The following is a 22,602-nucleotide window of genomic DNA, read 5'->3' as shown; positions in this document are numbered from 1 at the left end:
AGTGCCCCCGGCACGGGGATCCGCCACGGTCGTGTCCAGTGTCAGCCACATCCCTGATTGTCGACGGCATCGTCTGCACTGCCCAGAGCTGGGGAGGAGCAGGGGAGGCCCTGCAGGGGATGTCTCCAATGTGAGCTGGCCCAGGAGGCTGGCTCACAGCCCTGCCCCGCGGGGCACTGGCAGCCACTGCTGGGACAGCAGAGAGCTCATCCTGCCCTGTGTGACTCCCACACCATCAGTGCTGGGCCAGCCCCACTGTCTGCATCCATTCAGATGGGAATAACACTACTTAGCCCTGTTAACCAGCCAGCCTCTATCCGGGCGTGAACCCAGTCACCACAATTCCTGGTTCTCCCTGGCCCCACCTCCCAGGGATTTGGGAGGCTTCACAATCCTACAATAGTTTGGGTTGAAGGGACCTTAAAGCTCATCCAGTTCCAACCCCTGCCACGGGCAGGGACACCTTCCACTAGAGCAGGTTGCTCCAAGCCCCGTCCAACCTGGCCTTGAGCACTGCCAGGGATGGGGCAGCCACAGCTTCTCTGGGCACCCTGTGCCAGGGCCTCACCTCTGAGCCTGCTCCACAAAGGATGCAAAATGATGCTTTACAACCTTGTCTCCCCCTTATCAAAGCCCTGGAGGGGTGGGAGACCTGGAAGGGGATTGGGACCTGGAACCACAGACCAGAGGCAGCGCAGGGTAAGGTAAAGCTCCCAGGCCCCAAGGTGAGGTGAGCTAAGGAAGGTTGGGAATCCACATCCGCTACAACAGCGGAGGGAGGACACCCATTGCTCCCCTGGTCCCTGGCATGGGGAGGTTCCTTCTGCTGCTCCCAAACCCTTGGATACACTGCAGCAGCGTGACCTGCAGTCACTGCCTGTTCCCACAGCTGGCATCTTCCATCTCATCTGCAGGCACCCCTTTGCTGGGCTGAAGAGGCTGTGCAGCGGCTTGGTTCCCGCAGTGAGCAGGGGCAGAGGGAATCCTGGCACCTTCTCATCTCCAGCATGCTGCTGTCACCCCATGCCCCCCGTCCCCAGGCATCACAGGCTCCGCTCAGCAGTGAGGTATTTGAGCGCGGCAGCCCCATAGCGCCGTGACAGGTCCTGGTGGAACTCCTCCCGCAGGGTCTGGAGGCAGCTCCGGTACCCTGCGCTCAGGCGGAACTTGGAGATGTCGAAGCTGGGGGCATGGGGCATGTGGATCATGAAGGCGTTGGGCAGCACCAGCAGCTCATACTCCTGGGGGCAGAGCACGGGGTCAGCATCGGGTTGGTGGCACCAACACGTCTCTGCCCCCCCACAACACCCAGCGTCACCCACCTGCGCATCCAGCTCCATGATGTGCGACACCTTGTTCCAGCCGAAGCCCACGAACCTCTGGTCGTACTTGGGGCAGTCTCGCCTCACTACAACGTAAGGCTCGAAGTCCGGCTGCCACGCCACGCGGTACGGCACCGTGGCCGTCCGCCACTTGGCATAGTCCGTTGGGGCATGGCCTTTTGGCCACACGTGGTACCTGTGGGGGGGAGACGGGAATGAGGGACAGGCAGAGGAGCCTCTGAGCCAGCTGCCCCACAGGCATAAGGGTACAAAAGTGCCTTCTACTGCGTGTGACAGCCCCGAAGGACAGCAGAACAGCTCCGGTCCCTACCTGAAGGTGTAGAGGGAGCCCATGTCCAGCATGGAAAGCAGCTCTGCTTTGGATTTGGGGAAGGTTAAGCGGTAGTGCAGGGTCTCAAATGCCGGCACGATGAGAGCTGCCTTCCTCTGGGGCAGCTCCAGCTGCTGGATGGAGTTCCTACGGTGGCAATAGGAAGAGTGTGAGGTCTCCCTGGCTGCGAGTCATGGTCACAAACCCCTTTCCGCAGCCCCTCTAGCCTGCCCACTGCTCCAGGAGAGCATTAATGGGTTTGAACGCTCTGTAGCGTAAGGCAGGAGGAACAGGGCAGCCCTCACAGCTACAGCTCCTTCATCCACTGATGTCTCATGAAAGCATGGGCAGGATCCCAAGGCTGAACACAAAGGAAACAGTTTCTGCATGCTGAGAACTGCTGCTCAGGGCAATTCCTGGTGCTTGGGGAGCCCACGCGAGAACCATCCAGAGAAAGCCTTACCTGAGGTATTCATAGAGGCCATACATAGGCAGGAAGTCGATGTCGGTGAGGAAGACGTACGGCGTCTGCGTGTTGGCCAAGGCCACGTTGCGCAGGAGGTTGATGGGGTAGAACTGCCCCTCCTTGTACACGATGTGGTAGGCGACGTTGCGGCGGGCGCTCAGCACCTCCGAGGCCTGGGCATAGCGCAGGAACTGCTGAGCCTCCGCGTCCGACATGTACAGCGCCAGGCTGATGGGGCCGGCCCAGTGCTTGCAGATGGCCTCCAGCATCTGTAACCTGCGAAGCAGAGGGCACTGCCCTGTGTCTCCTGGGGCAGACTGGGTGTCTGCCAGTGAGACCCATGCCAGACAGTGCAGGGGAGAGCGGGAGGCGTTGCTGCTCCCAGCTCAGGGTGTTGAGGCTGCGGAACCCATGTTTGGAGACCCTTGGTAGCTCCCAATGTGTCGAACCTCCCCAGAGAAGCGGAGGCAGGACCTGAGGTCCCACCAGCAAGTACCTGTCCATGGAGAGCTGTGCCACGAGGGTGACATCGGTGGGGTTGAGAAGGGCCAGGAAATCGTACTGCAGGAAGAAGAGGTGGACGCGGTGCTGCGTGAGGTACTGCTGCCGGAAATCATAGCAGGGATCATCCTCATCCAGCTCCTCCAGCGCCTGCTGCAGCTGCAACGCCATGAAGGTGAGGGGGATCCGCAGCCCCACGGAGAGCTGGGGCGGCTGCGTGGGGTCTGTGCCCACCGCATGCAGTGGGGCCGGGGGGCAGAGCTGCCACCGCCTCACCTGGTGGCTGGGTGCGCTGGGCAGGCTGGCGCAGCCGAAGAGCTCCCTGCGCAGCAGGTTCCCGTCGTACTCCAGGAAGGTCAGGTAGAGGTTGCGGAAGAACTCCACGTGCTTGTTCTTCACCCGCAGCTTCTTGGGCGAGTTCCAGTGGATCACCTGAGGGCAGCGGTGTCAGCACAGGGAGGGGGAGTCAGCAGCACCCAGCGCGCCCCAAGACCCCGTCCCAGTGCCTGCGCTGTCCTTCAGACCCTCGCCAGGAAACCCACACACCTTGAGATCTGAGAGCTCGGTGTAGCACTGCTCCGAGCGGGTGTGATCAGAGAGCTGCACGTTCCAGAAGCAGGGCAGCCGGTACACCAGGGACGGGTCCTGCTTGATCACCGCGTTAAAGATGTCCTAGGAGGGAGAATGGCACAGGGGGGTGAGGAAGGCAGCACGGCTCCCCCCTCCCCGTGCCAGCAGTGGGAACACAGTGGGGCCAACCACCCCAGAGGAAGGACCGTTACCTGGTCAGCCAGTGATGTGGAGAGCATGCTCATGAGCTCCCGCTCCGCTGTCAGCCGCCACATCTGCTCCCAGCCCAGGCGACGCAGGCGGTCGAGCAGGAGCAGGATCACCCCTGGGTGCCAGGGAGGAGGGTGCTGGGTCACCGAGGAGCACCCGGCACAGCAGCCTGCATGCCCTCAGCCCCTGGGGCATGTCCAGCACTCTCCTGCCTCACTTCAGCCTTTCCATCCTCCACGTGCCAAGCGCTGCCTCAGCTGGATGCGACCACCCCACCCCGGCAGCCACACTCACCCGTGTTGAAGCCACGGCCCAGGGCTGGCCACGGTTTGTGGTTTTTCCACAGGTTGCCCAAGTACCAGTCGCTTTGGTTCTCCACCAGCCCAATGACCTGCTTGTCTGAGGAAACAGAGGGACGTGATGCTGTCTTGCTGTAGGTTCGGAGGGCCCAGGCAAACCCACTGCGCCGGTGCTGTGGCAGATGGGGGGCCAGCACACAGGGCCCTGTCCTCACCAGAAAACTTCCCGAAGACAGCCCAGAGCTCAGCAATGTCAGTGGCGAAGGTGATGTCGGTGTCCAAGACGATGACCTTGGAGAGGTTGGAGGGCAGTGCCTTGGTAAGCGTCAGCTTCATCAGCCCGTAGATGCCGGAGTAGTGCTTGTTGGGGATCCAGGACACCTCCGGCTGCAAGGTGACACAGCCTCAGGGCTGGGCATGTTCATGCCCTTCCCCTGCCCGGGCAGGATGGCTGTGTGTGCCCAGCACCCCGTGCAGTGACCAGCAGAGGGGCACAAGGAACCTGTGTTGCCAGCCCAGCCTGGAGCATCTCCAGGGGCACCACTGGCAGCCTCCAGGTGCCTGCAGACTGCGTCCCCTTTTCCTTTGCTCTCACCCTTGCTTGGCCCTTCCTCGAGACACCAGAACTCCCATCTGAACCCCAGTGTTCTAACGCTCAGTGGGGAACCCAGCTCCACCACAGAGCCACCCCTCCAGCATCAGCTCTGTACTCCCTTCTCAGCTGGACCAGCAACAAGCCCAGAAAGGGGAGCAGATAAGCAAGGGACCAGCAGGAAGAGTTAATAACCCCCCCTCCTGCTCCCCTCGGCCCTCTGAGCACTAGGCTGGGACAGGGAGAAGGGGGAACGAGAGCCTGCCTTCAAGTCGTCGGCGTTGTAGAAGCTGACATGGACAGAGGGCACCATCCAGGACTGGAAGAGCGTCTGGAGGATCCGATGAGCCACCGAGTCCGTGATGAAGTGAAAGTGGAGAGGGTTTTTCCTGCCGAGGGCAAAGCGCAGCAGCGCTCAGCACCAGCCACGGTCCCCATGGGCCCCATCCCTCCCACCACTGCCAGGGGAGACATCAGCTGAGGGGGCAGATGGGGAAAGAAATCCCCCTCTGGTTCTCTAAGCAGTGGCACAGGGGGAAGAGCCCCTCTTCTGCAGCACTGCCCCCCTGCAGCAGCTCATCTGGGAACCCCAAGCCAGACCTTTGGCACAGCACTTCCCATTACCTGTGGAAGAGCACAGATTTCACCAGGGTGACCACATCCCGGCTCGCATTGTGCCCGGCGCACACGATCGCGATGTGCAGGAGCTGCCCAGAGACAAACGGTGCCTTTTTGAGCCTGGATACTTCCCACCTTGCAGGGGCCCCGTCAGCAATTCCCTATGGGCTGTGCTATGGGGAGAGACTCCATAACCCAACCCTCACCCTGGGGAAGGAGCTCCAGATGGAGGTGGGAATCCTTTGGCTCAGAAGAGGGGACTAAGGATCTGTCTGCCCAGCCTCCCCCCTGGAAAAGCAAGACACCCTCGCCCACCGACTGTGGCCTACTGAGCACCACGGAGGGCCGGATGAGCCCCCAGCATGGCCACAGCACAGTGTGAGCAGAGCCAAGTGGGTTCACATCCACAGTCAGCCAAGGTCCCAGCCTCCCACCCGACATCCCCTATGCACCGCTGGTGCCATCACCCACCTCACACTTGTGCACCGTCCGCTGCTTGGGGCAGGCCGTGCGGTTGCTCCTGTCAGCCCCGGGGGGGTCCCCATCCTCGGCGGAGGCCCCCCACTGCGGGCTGCCATCGCTGCCCTCCGCCTGGGCCTGGCTGAGCTGCAGGCGGAGCTGCTGGTTCTCCTCCTCCACCCGGCGCACCCGTGATGCCAGCGCCTCCCGTTCCACGTCCCGGCCCGGCTGCTCGCTCAGGCAGGGCGGCAGCAGCAGGAACCGGCCGTCTGCGGAGGGGACACGGGGCATGCGATGGGCACAGAGCTCGGCAGGGAGGGATAACGGGCCAGAGCCCCAGTGGAGAGGTCCCCACACACCCCACACGTGCACAGCTCTGATCCCCAGGGATGCCATGGGAATGCAGAGCTCAGGTACACCCACAGCAACTTGCACAGCCACACAGCAACTGCTCCAAGGCCCCCGCTACCCTCTGTCACGGACTGTCCCTTGCTCTGAGGAAGGAGAGCTGGTCCCACTCACATTCGAGGCTGCCCATGAAGAGGTAGAGCCAGCAGAGGAGGATGGCCAGGGTCACCGTGGCGAGCAGCACCTTCAGCTTCATGCGCCAGGAGCGAAACATGGTGTGCCGGTGGGACACAGCAGCGAGGATCAGGTGGGCAGCGCCAGCCCGGCTGGCCCCAGCATCCTAGAGCCTGCGAGGGACAAGGGGAGCAGAGAGTGGGGTCATCAGCAGCCCCAAAGGTGCCTCCATATCTCCCAGCAGCACATTCCCCATCTCCGGTGCTGAGAGATGCCTTTCACCTCTCCAGGAACAGGTTCTCCTGGCTAGCACCCTCCTGCATTGTGCTGGGGCATCTGGACCACCCGGGCTTCCACACCACCTTGCCAACGGCTATAGAGCCCTAGGGGGCACCTCAAACACTCGGAGTCCTCTAAGTGATTTCATTCAGCTCTGCTCCTTGCTGCCTGCAAAGGGGAAAGGGTGAAGAGCTCCCAGGGGAGCAGGGAGGCTGTGCTGAAGGGTCCCCCTCATACTGGGTGGCCGGTCCCGGGGTGGATCCTGGCTCCTTCCAGGGGGAACTCCGGAGCCCAGCTCTGCCGCAGGCCCAACACCTCCTCCTCCTCCATTCACAGCCACCTGCCCTGCCAAAGTGTGGTGGAAAAACCCCACACGCTCCAGTGAAACGTGCCTCAGCCGCGGAACAGCCCATCCATAGGGAGCCCTCCCCTGGGAGACAACGACCCCCCCCTCCAAAGCAAGGCAACACCAACCTCGCTCGCACAGCCCCTGCCCTCCGCACAACATCTGGAGGCTCAACAAAAGCTGCCTCCGGGATGAATGGGCCGGATTAGGGTCTGCTCCCCCCTGCACATACCCACTGGAGCCCATTGATGTGCAGATGCCCCTGGGGCCACCGCGCTTGGGGGCTGGGACAGGGAGGAGACAACCCTGAGCAGCCCCCGGGGCCAGGGTGCAACCACTCGTCCCCATAGGGATCGCCTGATGGGAAGTGCTCCAGGAGCACAGGGTACGCAGCAACAGGCCCTGCAAGGCCAGTTAGAGGAGCATGGTCACCCTCAAACGCTGGGGGATGCACCCGTGGCACCAGACACAGCACTGGAGGGCTGCACCCCTTTTCCCTATGGAAAAGTGATCCTTCCAGCACCACTGCTCCCTGCAATGGGGCCCAACACTTCCCCACTTTTCCGCTCCACAGAGCACAGGCATGGCGGGGAAGAGGGAGCTGACGCATGGAGCACACCAGGCCCAGGCACGCTTCCCCCCATGAGCAAGGTCTCTGCCCGCTGCTGCCAGCCCGGCTCCATCCCGCAGGCTGCTCCGCACCGCTCCCGGGCATCCCCCAAACTCTGTGTGGAGCTCACAGCGTGAGGGGCTGGGGAGAGGTGGGATGAGGGAGGTTCAGCCAGCACAGAGCAGAATGGGAAGCCAAGGGATGGGAAAGGGACTTCAGCATGGAGAAGGAGAAGGTGGTGGCAAACAGCAGCACCCCTCCTGCTCCCCTGGGACCCCACCAAAAGAGCAGCGCTCCATCCTCAATCCTGCATGTGAGCATGCTACCGGGTAGGAGTTTAGGGGGACCAGCAGCAGGCCAGTTACCAAAGACCCTCCCGTCCTCCCCTCAGCACCCAAGGACTCCAAACACCCCCTCAGCACCCTCACCCCTCCTGCCCTGCCTTCTCCCCCTCCTCACCTACCACCCACGAGGCGATTTCCTTACCTGCCTTTCCCTTTCCCCTTCTCCTCCTCCTACCGCTGCTGCTCCCGCTCCCTCCGGGGCTGCCGTTCCCGTCCTCCCGTTACTCCTCCCTTTCGGATCTGACACTTCCCCCCCTTTCCTCCCCGCTCTCAAACCCAAGCTCCCCCCGCACCGGCCCCCCTTTGGGAGGAGGAAAGAACAAACAAAACAAGAGATTAAATTCGCTTTCTACTCAAGAGCCCCCAGCGCCAGGGGCACGGAGTTGCCCCAAGTAAATCGGGGAGGAATCCTCCCTCCCTCCGAGCCCCCTTCCCGCTCCCAGGACTCAAATACCCCTCCCTTTGCTGAGATAAGAGAAGCACCGGGAGGATTTACCCCTACCCAGCACCTGCAACCTTCTTTCCCAGGGCAGGAGGCTTTGTCCACATCGAGAAACACCCAGGAGGGAGATATGGAAGGCAGTGGAGCCCTTGGCTGGCAGGTTTAGTGGGTAAGTCCCAGGGGAAAGGTTGGACTTGATGATCTTAAAGGTCTTTTCCAACCTGTGATCCTATTCAAAACAGAGAGGGGCTGCACGTATGGCAGGGCTGGGGTGCAGCCCTTGCTGCTCAGACAGAGATCAGCCACCCCCCAAACACTATCATCTCCTCACCTGGACACGGTGCAGATGCCAGTGTAAGGTTTGAAAAGGAAAGAGCTGCACCCCGATAGCCCAAAAGAGCAGTGCTCCCCAAAACGCACAGCGTTCCCCGGACCTGCCCAGGGCAGCGGGAGCGAGCAGGATGGCAGCAGGAGGAGCGGGAGGCTGGGAATGTTAACTATGTGGAGACGGGCTCTACCTGCAGCTCCCCCACGCCTGGCCCCCGGGCTGGGGAAAGGCAGCAGGCTCCATCCCTGAGTGAGTGGCAGGAGAAGCCCTCTGCCTGCCTCAGCCTTGGTGGGATCCCGCTGGAGGGTGCATGGAGAAGGCACCGTGTGGTGGGAGGAGGCCACCGCGGCAGCCGGCACAGGGATTAGGATGCAAACTGCCTGCATAGCAATTTAGATGCGATGTAAATTGCCCCCCACTCCATAACCCAAGGGCGAGCTGCGGCAGCAAGCCCCAGCCTGCCTGGCAACGACAGCCCAGAGCTTGCAAAGGCACCCCGCGAGCTGCAGGGGAAGGCTGGGTCTGCGCTGAAATCCCTGCCCTGCGAGGCATCTACCTCCCGCTCGGGCAGGGCTGTGCTTACAATAGGCACTCACTCGCAGCACTTCCCTGCCCAGCATAGCCCCAGCATGGAGAGGGAACCCCCGGGGCTGCCCCACTGCTCTCCTTGAGCCAGCAGCTCCAAAAGAACCCTCCCTTTGCTCCCCTGCTCATGGAGCTCAGTCCGGGACTGTCCCGTGGTATCCAGCATAAGCCAAGTGCTCCAGCTGAGCTATGGGCTTACCCATGCTCCTGGGGAAGCCCAGACCTGCCAACAGCACTGCCTGGGGAGGCCTTTGGCTCCTGCTCTGGCTGACCACCACTGCCTCACCACACTCTTCTCCTGGCCTCCCTATTTTGCCCTCCCCGGCGCAGTGAGCCCCAGCCCGGGCAGGGGCAGGAGTAGGTAGGTTGCTGGGGAGCCCAGGAGAGGTGGAGGTGTTTGCTTTAGGGTGTTTATGGCAGTGGGGAGGAGATGACAAGCAGGAAGGCAGCTATAGCCTCTCCTCCCCCGTGAAATGTTAAAGGCACAGCAAGTGGAGGGCAGGTCTGGGAGCAGCTCACAGGCAAGCAGTGCAGTGGGTATTGAGAGTTGAGGTACAGCAGCAACTGTCCCAGCTCTGCTCTGCTCTGGTGAGACCCCCCTTGCAGTCCTGCATCCAGCTTTGGGGGCAACAACACAAGAGGGACATGGAAGCGTTGAAGCAAGTCCAGAGGGGGCCACAAAGATGCTCCAAGGGCTGGAGCAGCTCTGCTCTGGAGACTGGCTGAGAGAGCTGGGCTGGTTCAGCCTGGAGAAGAAAAGGCTCCTTAAAGGGAGACCTTAGAGCAGCTCCCAGTGCCTAAGGGGCTACAGGAAATGTGGAGAGGAACTTTTTATAAGGACATGTAGGGACAGGATAAGGGGAATGGCTTTAACCTGCCAGAGGGGAGATTGAGATGAGATACTAAGAAGCTCTTCCCTGTGAGGGTACTGAGGCGCCCAGAGAAGCTGTGGCTGCCCCATCCCTGGCAGTGTTCAAGGTTGGGTTGGAACTAGATGATTCTTAAGGTCCCTTCCACCCCAACCATTCTATGATCTTCCACTAGATGATTCTTAAGGTCCCTTCCACCCCAACCATCCCTGCAGCTGCAGCTCTCAGCCTCCCTGCCCAGTCTCCTTGCTTCACCAGATGAGCGCAGCCAGCAGTAAGATGAGAGGTTTCCCAATACTGCCAGCTCCCAGCCCCAGCACAGGAGTGCAGGGCAGAAGTGCTGTTGGCAGCAGGTTCTCCTTCCTCCCCCATGCTCTCCCATGAGCAGGTCAGCACCTGCTTTGGCAGGGACCAGGGACATGGACCAGAATGAGGTCCCCCCTCTTACTCCAGCCCCAGACTCCCCCCTGGGCTGTCCATGGGCTGATGCTTTGCTCCTCCAAGATCTCTGCTTTTTCTAGGAGCGCTGCTCAGCTGGCCTTCGCTCTCCCTGGCTCTGCAGCTATCAGGTGAGCAGTTAATGTTTAGGGAGAGCTGGCAGTGGGAGCTTTCCATTGAATCAGCAGGTTTCCCCCAGCCCTGCAAGCACAGAGGTGAGCAGCTCTGTTTTCCCACAGCACCAGATCTGGCAGCAAAGCCCATGGCAGGGTGGGCATCTTAATCTCTTGTTATGTGCGCCTACAGAGGTGATGCTGAGGCACAGCAGGACTGTGTCCCCCCAGGGACATATGACACATGTAACCCCCCATTACACATGACGGGGTGGCCTGGCTTCTTCCCAGCAAAGAGCTGCAGGGCAGCCAGGAGTGATTTCAGAGCCATGCCTGTTGTCTCACCTAGCTGTAGGCAACAGAAACTTCAAATCCTTCTCCCAGGTCTCATTTTTGGAGCAGTAACAGCTTAGCTGACCTGCTTAGACTGGGGCACAGCAGGAGCACAACACAGCAGCTTCATAGGCTCGCAGGAGGCGAGAAGGAGCCTGACAGCCGTGGTGAGAGCTGCACAGCGAGAACTGAGAAAAGGCAACCGGGAACAATCTCTTCTGCTCTCGCAAAGAGCAAGGAGGGGACAGGCTGGTTCCTCCTTCAGCAGATCACCTCTAAAGCACGTAAGGCACTTTGTCCGATGGGTGCTGAGCTGTGACACAGTCACCTCCCTGTCCCCCTCTGAAACGCTGCCACTCGAGGGGGGCTGCGCCAGCCGGCGGATGCCACACAGGCAGTGCAGAGCAGGGCAGCTGCTGGAATGTACAGAGAGGCGGAATGGAATTCAGCCAGGAAAGCAGATTAAAACCCCATGCTCGGGATTACCACCCCTGCCTCCCCAGTCTCATGATAAGCAAAGCTTCACTGAGAATTCCACTTCCCTATTTCCCTGGAAAGAGCAACCTGTGGCAAAACAGGCACCGTATGCTAGAGATGAGATCGAGCAGCAGCCATGGCGTTGGATACCAACACATGAGCTGTAAAAGAAAAGATGTCCCTGACTCCCCACTGCCCCCAACACCACCAGGGTACAGAGAAAATCCCAGCCTGGGACAGCAGTCAGCTGTGCCTTAGTTATGGCTTATTTTCGTGCACCAAGCTCTCTTGTAAGATCATCTCCACACACAGTTCTGCTGATCTAAGGGTTCACCTTTTTATTTGCAAAGGTCACACTGAGAAGCCACCCTCTCTGACAGAAGCACAGCACTTGGGGAAAGGAGCTAACAGCCACTGAAGGGTGTTGGTTGAAGCTTCAAGCTTGGCTGAAGCTGGGACTTCCGTCACCAGACGGATTCCTTGTTTCCAGAGGAAACAAGCAAGTTCAGGCTGGGTCTGACACAGGAACATGCCTCACTGCTTACCTCCCCATGTCTGAAACCCCAGGAATGCACCAGGGAGCAACTCCTCTTGGCAGGGACTCCAATCACGAGGTCCTGCTAGACACAGGCTGCCTTTGCAGAGCAGCACTGCAGCCAGCCTCCCTGTCCGCAACCCAGATGGAGAAGGGGCTGTGCAGGGCAATGTGGGAGTCCAGGGCCACAGCAGACCAAGTGTTGTGTAGGAGGCTTAACTCTACCAAACACACTGCAACGCTTACAAGTTGGGCAGCTGCATTTTGCCACAGCTCTCAGGCCACCCAGCGAGCAGCACTGTCCCTAAATGCTCTTGTTCCTGTTAGGACCAAGAGGAAGCTGGAAGGATGCAGGTGGCAACAGCCGTCAGTGCCATCTGTGGGGACACCAGGGCAGCAGAAAGCAGGGTGCTGATCTGCACTCCTCTGCATGTGCTGCATTGGACCCTCACTGCAGCAGGGGAAGAGCAGGATAGATCCCGAAAGCTTTGTGTGATCATAGCTGCAGCACACTGGACACAACACCCAGGACATGGACCCAGACATGCCAACACCCCAATGTGCTGCTGAGACACCCCCCCCCCCCCCCCAATAAGCTGATGGAGGATATAGCTGTTCAATACACTGCTTCCAGCTTTACCTCCCTGTACTACGGGTTGTGTGATGCCAAGAGGATGCTCAGCAGGTGAAGTATTCACACTGACTGGCCTTTTTCTGGGCCTGATGGAGCATAAGCCTAACTCTGGAGAGCTGCTCTGACACTAACACAGACTGCAGCATCCTCGATCAAATCTCTTCCACATAGCCAACAGCCAGCACAAGAGGGACTAAGCCTGGGCACTCTGCAGAAACACCACCAGGGACCCACCTGCCTCTTGAAACAGAAAAGGAAAGAGCATTTGGGCTGATCTCCAGCTCCCTTCCCTCTTGCCGGGGTTAGGTTTCTAATATCTGCAGTTTTGCTGACGCCTGTGCTGCAGCTAATGGCCAGCTCTGGATCCATTAGGTTCACTGTGTCCTGGTCTCCGGATGTGCTCCGGGTATCAATACCTGTTCAACCCTGCCATTTCCCGATGCTTCCACTGCTGTGGGCTTGTGGCAGACGCAGTTCTGGGGTCAGAGCCTGTTCCCATGTCTCACTACCCTCACAGTAAAGACCTCCTTCCTTATATCCAACCCCAACTTCCCCTGTTTAAGTTTAAACCCATCACCCCTTGTCCTATCACTACAGTTCCTGATGAAAAGTCCCTCCCCAGCATCCTTGTAGGCCCCCTTCAGATGCTGGGAGGCTGCATCACCTCATACAAAATTAATCAGGTTAATTATAGCAAAGGAGGCAGAGGGACTCCAACCACTCCAGACCAGTTCCTCTGCATGGAAAAGTCCACAAGAGGCAGGACACCATCCTCCCCACCACCTCTGGGAAGGTGCCAAGGACATGGCTGTGATCTAGGCCCTCAGGTGCCTGGCATGCATGGTCACCCTGAGCTGGGTGAGTGGCTTTGGGTGAATAGTTACTGATTGAAAACTGCACTTTGCACACAGCTCAAGAGTTATTTGCTACTTCCAGACAAGTTTTGGACAGGAACAAAAGGCTTTGTTTTCAAGCAGAAAAAATCTCATTTTACATTGTTTTGCTGGAAACTGAGCTGTGTTACATTTAGAAGAAAAGATGAAGGGGCTCTCAAACCTGGCTGGGTTGGGTTGTGGTTACTTCCCCTCCAGCTTTTCATTTTGGGCACTAAATCAAGCAATTAATTGTTTGTTCAGGTCTGCTCACCAGACAAGCTGCGAGCATCACGAGCCAAGGGGCCGGAGCGGCTCTGCCCAGGCAGCCATGCTGAGGACGGTGTTGGTATTTTCTGTGCTGAAGCTCCTTTCAGACCTCAGCTGGAACTCCCTTGAGGCCAGCAAGCACAGGGGGAAGAAGAGCAGGACCTCTTTGGTGCCCTACCAAAAAGGCATCGCCCTAATGGGTAACCACCCAAGGCAACTGCCCTAATGGGCACTGTTCAGGATGCATAAGAGGTCAAAGCCACTGCTTGAAGGACATGCTAGGAGCAGGGCTTTCCATTCCAACTGTCCTCCACAGTGCAAGCACATCACACCAAGGTCCTTCACTCCACCTGACCCTGGAGCAACTCTTCCAGATGCCACCTCTTGCAGCACTGAACTCTTCTCAGCATCGCAGGGGAGCCAGGCATGCACACAGGCAAGGAAAGGCAATCCCCTCACTTCCCCTGCATGAAAACCAACAGTGCCACAGGGGAGGCTGATGCTCACCAACAGCCAGAGTTCATGGATGCAGCCTGGACTGGCCCAAACTGGGATCTGTGCTTGAGCAGCCACTCCCATGTCTTCCTTGCCCAGAGCTATTCCTGGCACTGGTGCCCTTAGTGCCCAAGCAAGGCTGAAAGCAGAGCTCGTCCACAGAGGAATGGAACAACTGCACTATAAATAGCAAAGGAGGATGGCTCAGGGCAGGCTCTGAGAGACCCAGGCAGTGATAGTGCTGTCCACTCAGGGTGCCCTGAGCATTTCCTGAGGCCTGAAGCGACACCTGAGCTGCAGAGAGCCTACCTTGCAGATAGGCTCCTACAACAGTGTGGAGGAAGAGCTGCTGGCCAGCCTAAGGGACTACAAACAAGCATAGGGGGCATTTTTGCAAACTGGGAATGAAGTAGCAAGCGATGGGGGCAAAAAAGAGAGAAGTGGATTCCATAGGAGAGGCATTTCCCAAAGCCAGACAGCGGAAAGGGGAATACTCCCAACAGCCAAACTTCGTGCTGGCCATTCCCAGCACTCTCCCCTCCCATTGCTCCTTGTGTTCTCATCCCCGTGGCTTCTCACACTGCTGAGCTAAACCCTGAACTCGCACACCAAAGGACAAAGGCCGGGAAGGAACAGCATCCCTCAGCTCAGCCAAGCAGCAGATGAGTGGCTCAGGACAAAAGCTCTTTTGCAATCTACAGCAATCTCCATGCAGCACCCAGCCTGCACCAGGAGTGGGACAGAGGCATGGGAGCTCAGCCCATCCTGTGACCATCAGGGTCAAGGTTCCCTCCTACCTCCAGGAAGAGACTTACCCTTCCCACCACACTCATCCTCTCTACTCCCTCTTCCCTGCTGGTGCCTCCATCTGGAACAGCAAATACTTCACCTTCCCCTTCACACTGACAGCATGTCCCATAAAGGGATGTAAGCCTCCACAGATGAGGCTATGACCAGCCTCACACAGCATTGCCAGGCTCCAGCCTCCTGCTCTCAGCAGGGAGCCCTGTGCTTTCAGCAATGCTGCAGCACAGCTCTCTTGGGCATACACTGGGAATAAGAGTGCAGGAGAGACAGTTGGGAACGCAGGGAGAGAGAGGTGTGTATACACCGGGAAGGCACAAGCCCTGAACCGAGTCACCCAGCATATAAACACATGCGAACACACACACAAGGAAGCAGTGACTTCCTCCCACAGAAAGGGGTTTTCCATCGGAACAGGAAGACAGTACTCCAAAAAAAGACCACACCAGAACTCCAAGCCCTCGCTTTGCTGCTCCTGGAGCATCAAATCCAGCCAGGACACAGGAAGCAAAGATGGCCAGTGCAAGCTACAAACCCACCTTGAGAACACTGGAAATCCACAGCTCACTTCCCTCCTTCCCAACAGCTCTCCTGTCACTCCTCATCCCCCCTCCCCTGCACAGTAAGCAAGGGCAGAGGCAGAGGTCTCGAGTTTGGCTGAGTTTCCTCTGGGTGAAAAGAAACTGGATAGCAGAGCAGGCAGGATGTGAGCACCCATTTAGGGATAGGATCAGCAACCTCCTAATCTGTACATTTTGGACTCCAAGCACTTCACTGTGCTCTCTAATTAAACCACAGAGCGCAGAGATTGCCAGAAGGCGGAGAACAAGGAGGAAGAAGGAAAGGAAACAGAGGCTACGGTTTAAAGGCTATTCCCAGTGGCTTATATGCAAGGTGGAGGGGGGGCACGGGTAGGGATGAATTTTACTTCAAGTACTTTATACCGGGGTGCTGAGCAACCTATTGCCTCCCCAGTCCAAGCCATAGCGGGATGAAGGGGAACCTGCATGAGGGCCTGGGCATGGTAGAGGAGGGAGCGAGGGGCTCCATCAAGCCAAAGCTTTACCTGTGGCAGCCTTGCCTGGCTGGCCATGACTCCCTTCTTGGTTCCCCTGCCTCCTGGGAAACAATACAAGCTCCAGAACAAGCTCGTCTCCACTTCACAAACCTGTCTGCACAGAAGAGCCCTGCTCAAGCGCTTATCTGGCTCCAGGCTGGGGAGGGGCTGGTGCCTGGCTGCCCTGGCACCCAGGCTGGATGTTCAGCTCTGCCAGGCTCGTTCAGGGCTGCCTGGCAGGGGAAGGTTTCCTGGCACAGGTAAAGAGGGAAACCTTTAACCACAGCCCATGACAAACAAAGCAGTTCAAACAATGCCCTGCTTCCCTCAAGCTGTGCTCAGCCCCACGTGCCTGTGCGGAGGAGGCAGCGAGCCTGAGCCTCCATTCCTCACTGCTTCGGGACAGCGCTCAACAGGGAAACAACCTGAGCAGTGGGGACAGGAGCATTCTGGGCTGCAGCCCAGGGAGCAAGGAATAGCTGGGAACAGGAGTGCAGGGGAATGGCCTCGCTTCCCGAAATGCTCTGCCTCCAGCTCTGACCCACGAGACTGAGGGGGGTGCGTGTGTGCAGGGGCAGCCTGTCACTCCAGCATCCCTCTCTTCCCTCGCTCCTATTCTTTGGCATTCCTCTCTTCTGTTTGCTTTGTTTCAGCCTTCAATGAACAGGAAGAAAAGGGAAGGAGCCTTGACAAATCCGATCAAGGCACAGCCACGCTGAGGCCCCCTCCTGCTGGCGTGCCAAGCCCTGCACTAATGAGGGGTAGAGGAGAAAGAGAGGTGGCTGCTGTGAGCAGTGCCCCCCCAAGAAACACTCAGTATAAGGGACAGAGGGAAAAGAAGCTTCCAGGGCAGAACAATGCCAGCACAAGCTCCCATTTCCCCTGGCCCAGGGAGCTTGTCCCAGCTCCTCAGCCCTGGTCCCAGCCACCTACTGCCCACGACACTAGAAACAAGCAATAGACCATAGTAGTGATTGGGGAGAAGGATCCAGACTTGCATGGTCAAGGGAAGTTCAACTGAAACACCCTTGGAGATGGAACCTCACTTTGTTCCAATGATTCAGGGAAGGAATCTGGCCTTTCCCTCCAGGGAACTGGGCCACAGGGGCTTACAACTGCCAGTGTTGTCTGCACACCCTCCCCACAGGTCCCAAATACCCAGTAGAGAGGAGACCCACAGAATCAAGAGCTTCTGCTGTGCAATTATCCCTAGTTTACCAATTTGGGAAGAGAAACACTAAGCCAGGAAAGGAGCAAGAACATGTAAACCATCTATTTAACAAGCAAGATAACTGACCTTTGGAGGCTGCCAATGTTGCAGGGGTGGCTGAGAATAGCTGGAGAAGCTGGGAGGGCCTGGTGGTGGCTGAGGACCACCCTTTAACCAGGGATTCTCAACGTGAAGGGCAGATAGCACATCTCAGCTGCACTTGAGGGCGCTTGCTGTCACCTGAAACCCAAAAGACAGTCACATGAAGAGCTACTGCATAAGAGAGCTCTGGGGACGAGCCCTTGCACAGCCAAGAATGTCATAGATCAGCAGCACCCAGCACCTTGGGTTTGTCCTTTTCTCCAGCCTGTTACAAAGCACGGCTTGGCATCAACAAGCCCATGTGTGCTGCATGTTCCTACTCCCAGATCACTGTAGCACATTCCCCAGCCATGCAAGGACTGTACATGTGTCCCCAGGAGCGCTGGCAAAGCCACAACCAGTGTGCAACACACACAGTCCATCACAACACACGAGTCCTCACACTGACTGCAGCAGGACAAGGAGCTGGGGCAGGGATCCAAGTTCCCTGGCCCCCTCCCAAACATGATAGCAGTAGCAAGTGTTTAGCTCGTGAGGCAATGAAGGGATTAACTATCATGTCCAGTAACCTGAGTGCTGTGACATACCCTGGGCAGTCCCAAAAGGGGAGTCGAGAGAGCCTCTCCAGATAGATGCACAACAAGGAGAGGGGAAGGATAAAGGCAGAGGAGAGAGAAGGCAGGCAAAACCCACCATGCAGCTTGTGCTGCAGCCTGCACATGCAGGCTGGAATGGATGATCCCTGCTCCCAGGAGGCTGCAAGGATTATCACCTCCTTATGGAGAGAAAGCCCAAACCAGAAGGACAGAGCCATGCAAGTAAGTTGGGCAAAGGAATCAAAGAATTGGGAGTTTTGCTTTAGAGCCCCTCTATCCACACATCATCGCTCCAAGATGCAGGAGGAACAGGACCTTCAAAGCAGGTAAACCGAACCAAAACCATCTTTCTGGTCTGCCCCACCTGTTTGAAAACCCTAATCAGAGAAGTATGTATGCAGGGTGCTGGGCACCAGCTCTATTGCAGCCCTCCAGCCACAGCAGACCTGGGTCAGCCTGGTACAGCACAACATGGAACAAGGGAGACAGCATCAATCCCAACAAGGGCTGGAAATCATTTACAACATTTAGCCTGTGAGTTGCTCCCTGAACAGGGAAACCCAGCAACTCGAAGTAGTAGAGCACCACCACTGCACAGCAAAACACTCCTCCAGCAACAAAACCTGACATTACTTCTGCTTTGTGAGTCTCCATCAGTATCTGGCTACAAGGTGGACATATATGGACACTACAGCACACTTCAGTGAACAGACATCTATTCCATCCATCATCCACACTCTGCTTGTCCTGATCTGTCAGCTCCCACCTCAGACGAAAGAAGTCTAAGGGGAGAACCTCAACAATGGATACCTCTGGAGCAGGGGAAGCAGGATACGAACCAGTGTGCTGCCTGGCACACATCCCTTTTGCAGTCACAACCCTCCCTGTGGTGTTACTAGAGCCCTGTATTTCCAGGGAGCAGTTCAGCAGGTAAGAGCCAAGCCCCTGGCACCCACCTGGGATAGGAAGCAGAAGCTGCCAGCAACAAGGCTGGGTAGTTTCAGAAGCAAAGAGCTGGAAAAGCAAAAGCACCTTCAGCATTGCTAATTCTGAGTGGGAACAGCCAGACATGCGCCTGCCACACATGGAGCTGTGCCACACAGCACAGTTACCAGCATCAACAGGAAAGCAGATATCCTATGGGCACATGGCAAGAGCATCACCTCCACAGTGGAGAGCTCACCTTCAGTGGCTCAATACCTAGCGAGTATGAGCCACCAGCAGCTATTGAGCACAAGGGACCTGCAAGACCTGCATCGTGGTGGGACCGATCTGTGTCTGCTGCCTTCTCCAGGCAGGGTCAGAGAAGCCAAGGTGACATGAGAACCCACAAGCAGTTGCCCCCCTCACCCCAAAGCAGTTGCTTCTCCTTCAGGGCCAAGCTGCATCTCTGCCTTGGAGTGTTTCCATTGACTTAAGCCACCAGAGAACTGCATGTCCAGAAGGTTTTTCCAAGTGCATCACAGGGTTATTAAAAGATACGGCCTCTCCCTCTCAGCCTTTAGCACAGGCAGATTTGGGATGTTACAGGAGAGAAGGCACATTGCTGATGAATCAGGGAAGGGAATTATCCAAGTAACACCCTGGGGCTCTAAACGGCTTTCTGGAAAAGGCATCAGGAGGCAGGAGGCGGTCACCATCCTGCAGCAGGGCTCTGCACACATTGCCAGGTGTGTTGTTCCTCCTGGGAAGCCAAAACCAGCCTTTCTCCTGAGATGCCAAGTCTCAGCTAAGTCGGGAAGGGCAGGGGCACCCTGACAGAGAACAGCAACAAAACCCCTGCAAGTCAAAATATGCATTAAAAGGCCCCTTAACCTTGTTTGACCTGGGTTTCCCTTCCCCTCAGGCTACTGCTTCAAGCAATAGACCTGTCAGCAACACTTCAGGAACTCAAGGGCTACCCCACCAACATTCGCAGCCAGCTGCTGCCTTTCCAGGCCCGGGGAGGGCTGTCGGAGATCAGAGGCACAAGCTGCCACCACTAGCAATGCCATGCACGGGGCCTGCATTGCCCTTGTCTCCTCATTTGGACAGAGATTTGGAGCTCTCCTGAAAGGTGCTGGCCTCCAGCACCGTGAATGATTCAGGCCTTCCATTCTAGGCAGGGCTCATGTGTCAGGGACTAAAATACTCCCTGGATGTGCCTTGTCTACAGGTTATCTGGAGTGAGTCACAATTTATCCCAAAGTATTGGCTGAGCTCATCCAGAAGCAAGAAAATAGACGGCCACAGCATGGCGTGGGAGCTGAACAACGCAGGAAGGGATACCCCAAGGAGACAGAGCCAGGAAGGCCACTGCATCCTACACCAGGACTGCTCCCTTCCAACCACAGCTGGAAAGAGCCACTTCCCTCACGTTACACTGCAGGCTCCTTCCTCCAGCAGTGGAAGGACAGCAGTGAAACATGCTTGGGGAGAACATCCACTTCCCCCACAAGTACCAACCTCCCAACACAGATTGGAGCATCAGTTACAGTGAATCTATTCTTCTGCATCCCACTCCCCAGCTCCAACACATCCTCACATACCACAGCACCCTGCAAGGCACGTTTGGAGCAAGGCTTCCTTAGGATGAGCTGCCTCAGACCCACAGCAGTGCTTTGCCTGGAATCAGGCTCCCCAGGAACAGCGTGATCTCGCAGATCTCAGCTAAGAGTGAGATGCTGGCAGCCAAGCAAGCTGGACTGAAGCACTGTACCCAGTGATGGGCTGGCACAGTGATTGCTTTTTTTGGTTTGCTTCTTTTTCCTACCATTAGTGCTGAGCCTGCACCCCTCGTCATCAGAGCACAGGAACTATTTGGCCTCGGTTACAGCCAGTGGATTTCCAGTAAGCACGAGCCCTTGGCACCCAGACTGACAGTAAGGGCTAATAAAAGAGCTGCTCAGAGATGTTTCTGGGTACAGTGGAGATAGAAACTAGCCCCTCATCCCAGCCTTTCACCTCCTGCCCTCCCAGTGCTGGCGCCATGAGCCAAGGCGATTTAAGTCTTGCTCGGTCTCATGGGCTTGCTGCTGCTCTGAGACACCACCCTTGCTACAGTGCTCCCTCACAGCCTATTTACCATAAAAAGGCAGCTTGGTGCTACTCAAACTGTCCTCCAAACTCACTCACTGTGGGAGGGAGATGTGCAGAAAAAGGGACAGGGCAGACAATGGGTGGGAGGGAAGCTGTGGGCAAGGGATAAGAGGAAACATCAGCCAAAAAGCTTCTCACTCAGGGCCAGAACTGCACTATCTGCCTCTGCTGCTGAGAGCAGCCCAAGGACTTTGTGCATCAAGCTTCACCTCTGGCTGAAGACAAGGTGTCTTTGGCAGTCTCCTAGGCGGCCAGCTCTCAGATTGCTGTCTGCCAGAGCTCCTCCTTGAAGGAGAGCAGCTCCAGCAGTCTGCACTGGATATGCCCCTAGAGTCATTGTCAGTGCCCGTTTATCCCCAGCCAGCTCACACCTCTGTCACAGGCTTCAGGTGCTATCTCACCCACGCCGGTACTTCCACCTCTGTGACATTCAGAGGAGCTCACAGGTAGCGCTGCGTGTGAATGGAAAGTTGGGTGCAATCCGTGTGATTCTGACCAGAAAGGTTTGCTTAGCGCCAGACTGTTTGCCAGCAGTATCTCGTGCCCTTTTTGAACTCAGCCTGCTGGAAAACAAACCCTCGGGGGAAGGGGGGAGAAGAGGCGAGATCAGAAAGGATAAAGTGCCTGCCCATGTAACTGTAATTCTTGCCGAGGAACCTGCAGGCACACACTGTGTCTATTGTGTGGAGGTAACCGGACAGGAGGAAGGAGGGGCAGCTTGGCAGAGCTCTTTTTTGTGCTCTGTGAGAGGCCACGAAACACCTTCCTCACCCTTAAAGGTGCGGCAGGGAGGCACAGAGCCGCGTCCATGTGCACCAACCGCTGATGATCTTTGCACTGCAAGGTGTGCCGAGGGGCCAGCCCCAGCTCAGGACAGCAGTGCACGGCAGGGAGGGCACCAGGATAAGTCTCCCTGGGTGAATGGGAAGGCAGAGCTGGACGGAGTCCATGTAGCCCAGCACCACTCCGCACGGCAGGGAGGAGGAAGGGGTGGCCTGAACACAGGTCTGAGCCCTCACTCGCACCAGGCTGTAGCCAGGCAGGTCACGCTCCTCTGCCCCCCGCCTGGAAAACGGGGGGAAGTGCTTAAGTGCTGTAGAGAGCAGAGTGACTGGGGCTGGGCTCCGGGAAGGAGCCGGGAAGCGCTGACAGCACGGTCCTGGCTGCCTCCCTGCTCCCCCTTCAGCGCTCCCTCCTTCCTTCCTTCCCTTTCGCTGCCCTCCGAAGCCTCCTTCAGCCCCAGGTGGCGGGCAGGGACACCACACACACACGACAGAAGACGAACGAACGCGACATTGTCAGCCCCGCTTCCCTCCCCGATCCTTTTCCACTCCCTGCCCGCAGCTTGCGGCCCCGAGGGCAGTTCCCCCTCTCCCACCCGCACACCCGGCGAGCACGGAGCCTTCCGCCCGCTCACCAGCGGGGCTGCGCTGCCCGCTCCGTCCCACCGGGCGCTTCCCGACACGAAGGTGCAGGCACACGGTGCCGGGGCCACCCGAACGGGACTCCCCATGTCCATCACATCCCCCCCACCGAGCCCACCTCCCCCGACCCCCACAGGGCACCCAGCACTCACCGCACCGCACCCCGAACACAGCGCTACCGGTTCCCAGACCCACGGAGCGGCGGCTCCGTGCACGGACCGACCCCCGCCCCGCTGCAGCGCCCGAACCACGCGTCCCCCCGGGGCGCCCAGAGCTGACCCGCACCCCGGCTCCTCACCCTGCGGTACCACGGCCCCGCTCGGGCCGCCCCACAGCGCGGAGCCCGGCCCTACACAGGGTGCCCCGCAGCCCGACACGTACCCAGCCGGCGGGGCCGCTCCGGCTCCTTTAAACCGGCCCATCGGCCGCTCGACTGCCGCGCCTGGCTCGCTGTCTCGGCTGGAGTGGGGC

The 22,602-nt window shown here is 58.0% G+C and overlaps 1 protein-coding gene across 3 annotated transcripts; it reads right to left on the bottom strand.

The window, feature by feature from the left end:
• Window positions 1-484: 484 nt before the first annotated feature.
• Window positions 485-22,489, bottom strand: LARGE2 (LARGE xylosyl- and glucuronyltransferase 2). Of its 3 annotated transcripts, XM_062635815.1 has the most exons (16): window positions 22,430-22,489; window positions 17,019-17,171; window positions 5,891-6,063; window positions 5,381-5,637; window positions 4,916-4,998; window positions 4,564-4,680; window positions 3,915-4,093; window positions 3,695-3,799; window positions 3,403-3,515; window positions 3,167-3,292; window positions 2,897-3,052; window positions 2,616-2,779; window positions 2,117-2,395; window positions 1,654-1,800; window positions 1,323-1,518; window positions 486-1,241 (listed from the first exon to the last, which is right to left on the bottom strand). In XM_062635815.1, the coding sequence occupies exons 3-16, from the start codon at window positions 5,988-5,990 to the stop codon at window positions 1,044-1,046; spliced, it is 2,220 nt and encodes a 739-aa protein (XP_062491799.1). In that variant the 5' UTR covers window positions 5,991-6,063; window positions 17,019-17,171; window positions 22,430-22,489; the 3' UTR covers window positions 486-1,043. The 3 variants fall into 3 exon arrangements, with proteins under 3 accessions (XP_062491801.1, XP_062491800.1, XP_062491799.1); XM_062635817.1 differs by lacking the exons at window positions 17,019-17,171; window positions 22,430-22,489 and adding an exon at window positions 14,170-14,193 and having other exon boundaries at window positions 485-1,241; XM_062635816.1 differs by lacking the exons at window positions 17,019-17,171; window positions 22,430-22,489 and adding an exon at window positions 7,612-7,704 and having other exon boundaries at window positions 485-1,241.
• Between the last annotated feature and the right edge of the window lie 113 nt (window positions 22,490-22,602).

Source organism: Pezoporus occidentalis, unplaced genomic scaffold (genome assembly GCF_034315485.1).
Source record: "Pezoporus occidentalis ecotype Australia unplaced genomic scaffold, CSIRO_AGI_Poc_V1 ctg46, whole genome shotgun sequence".
NCBI lineage: Eukaryota > Metazoa > Chordata > Aves > Psittaciformes > Psittacidae > Pezoporus > Pezoporus occidentalis.
Note: the sequence above shows the minus strand (reverse complement) of the source record. Positions and strands in the feature narration are given on the sequence as shown.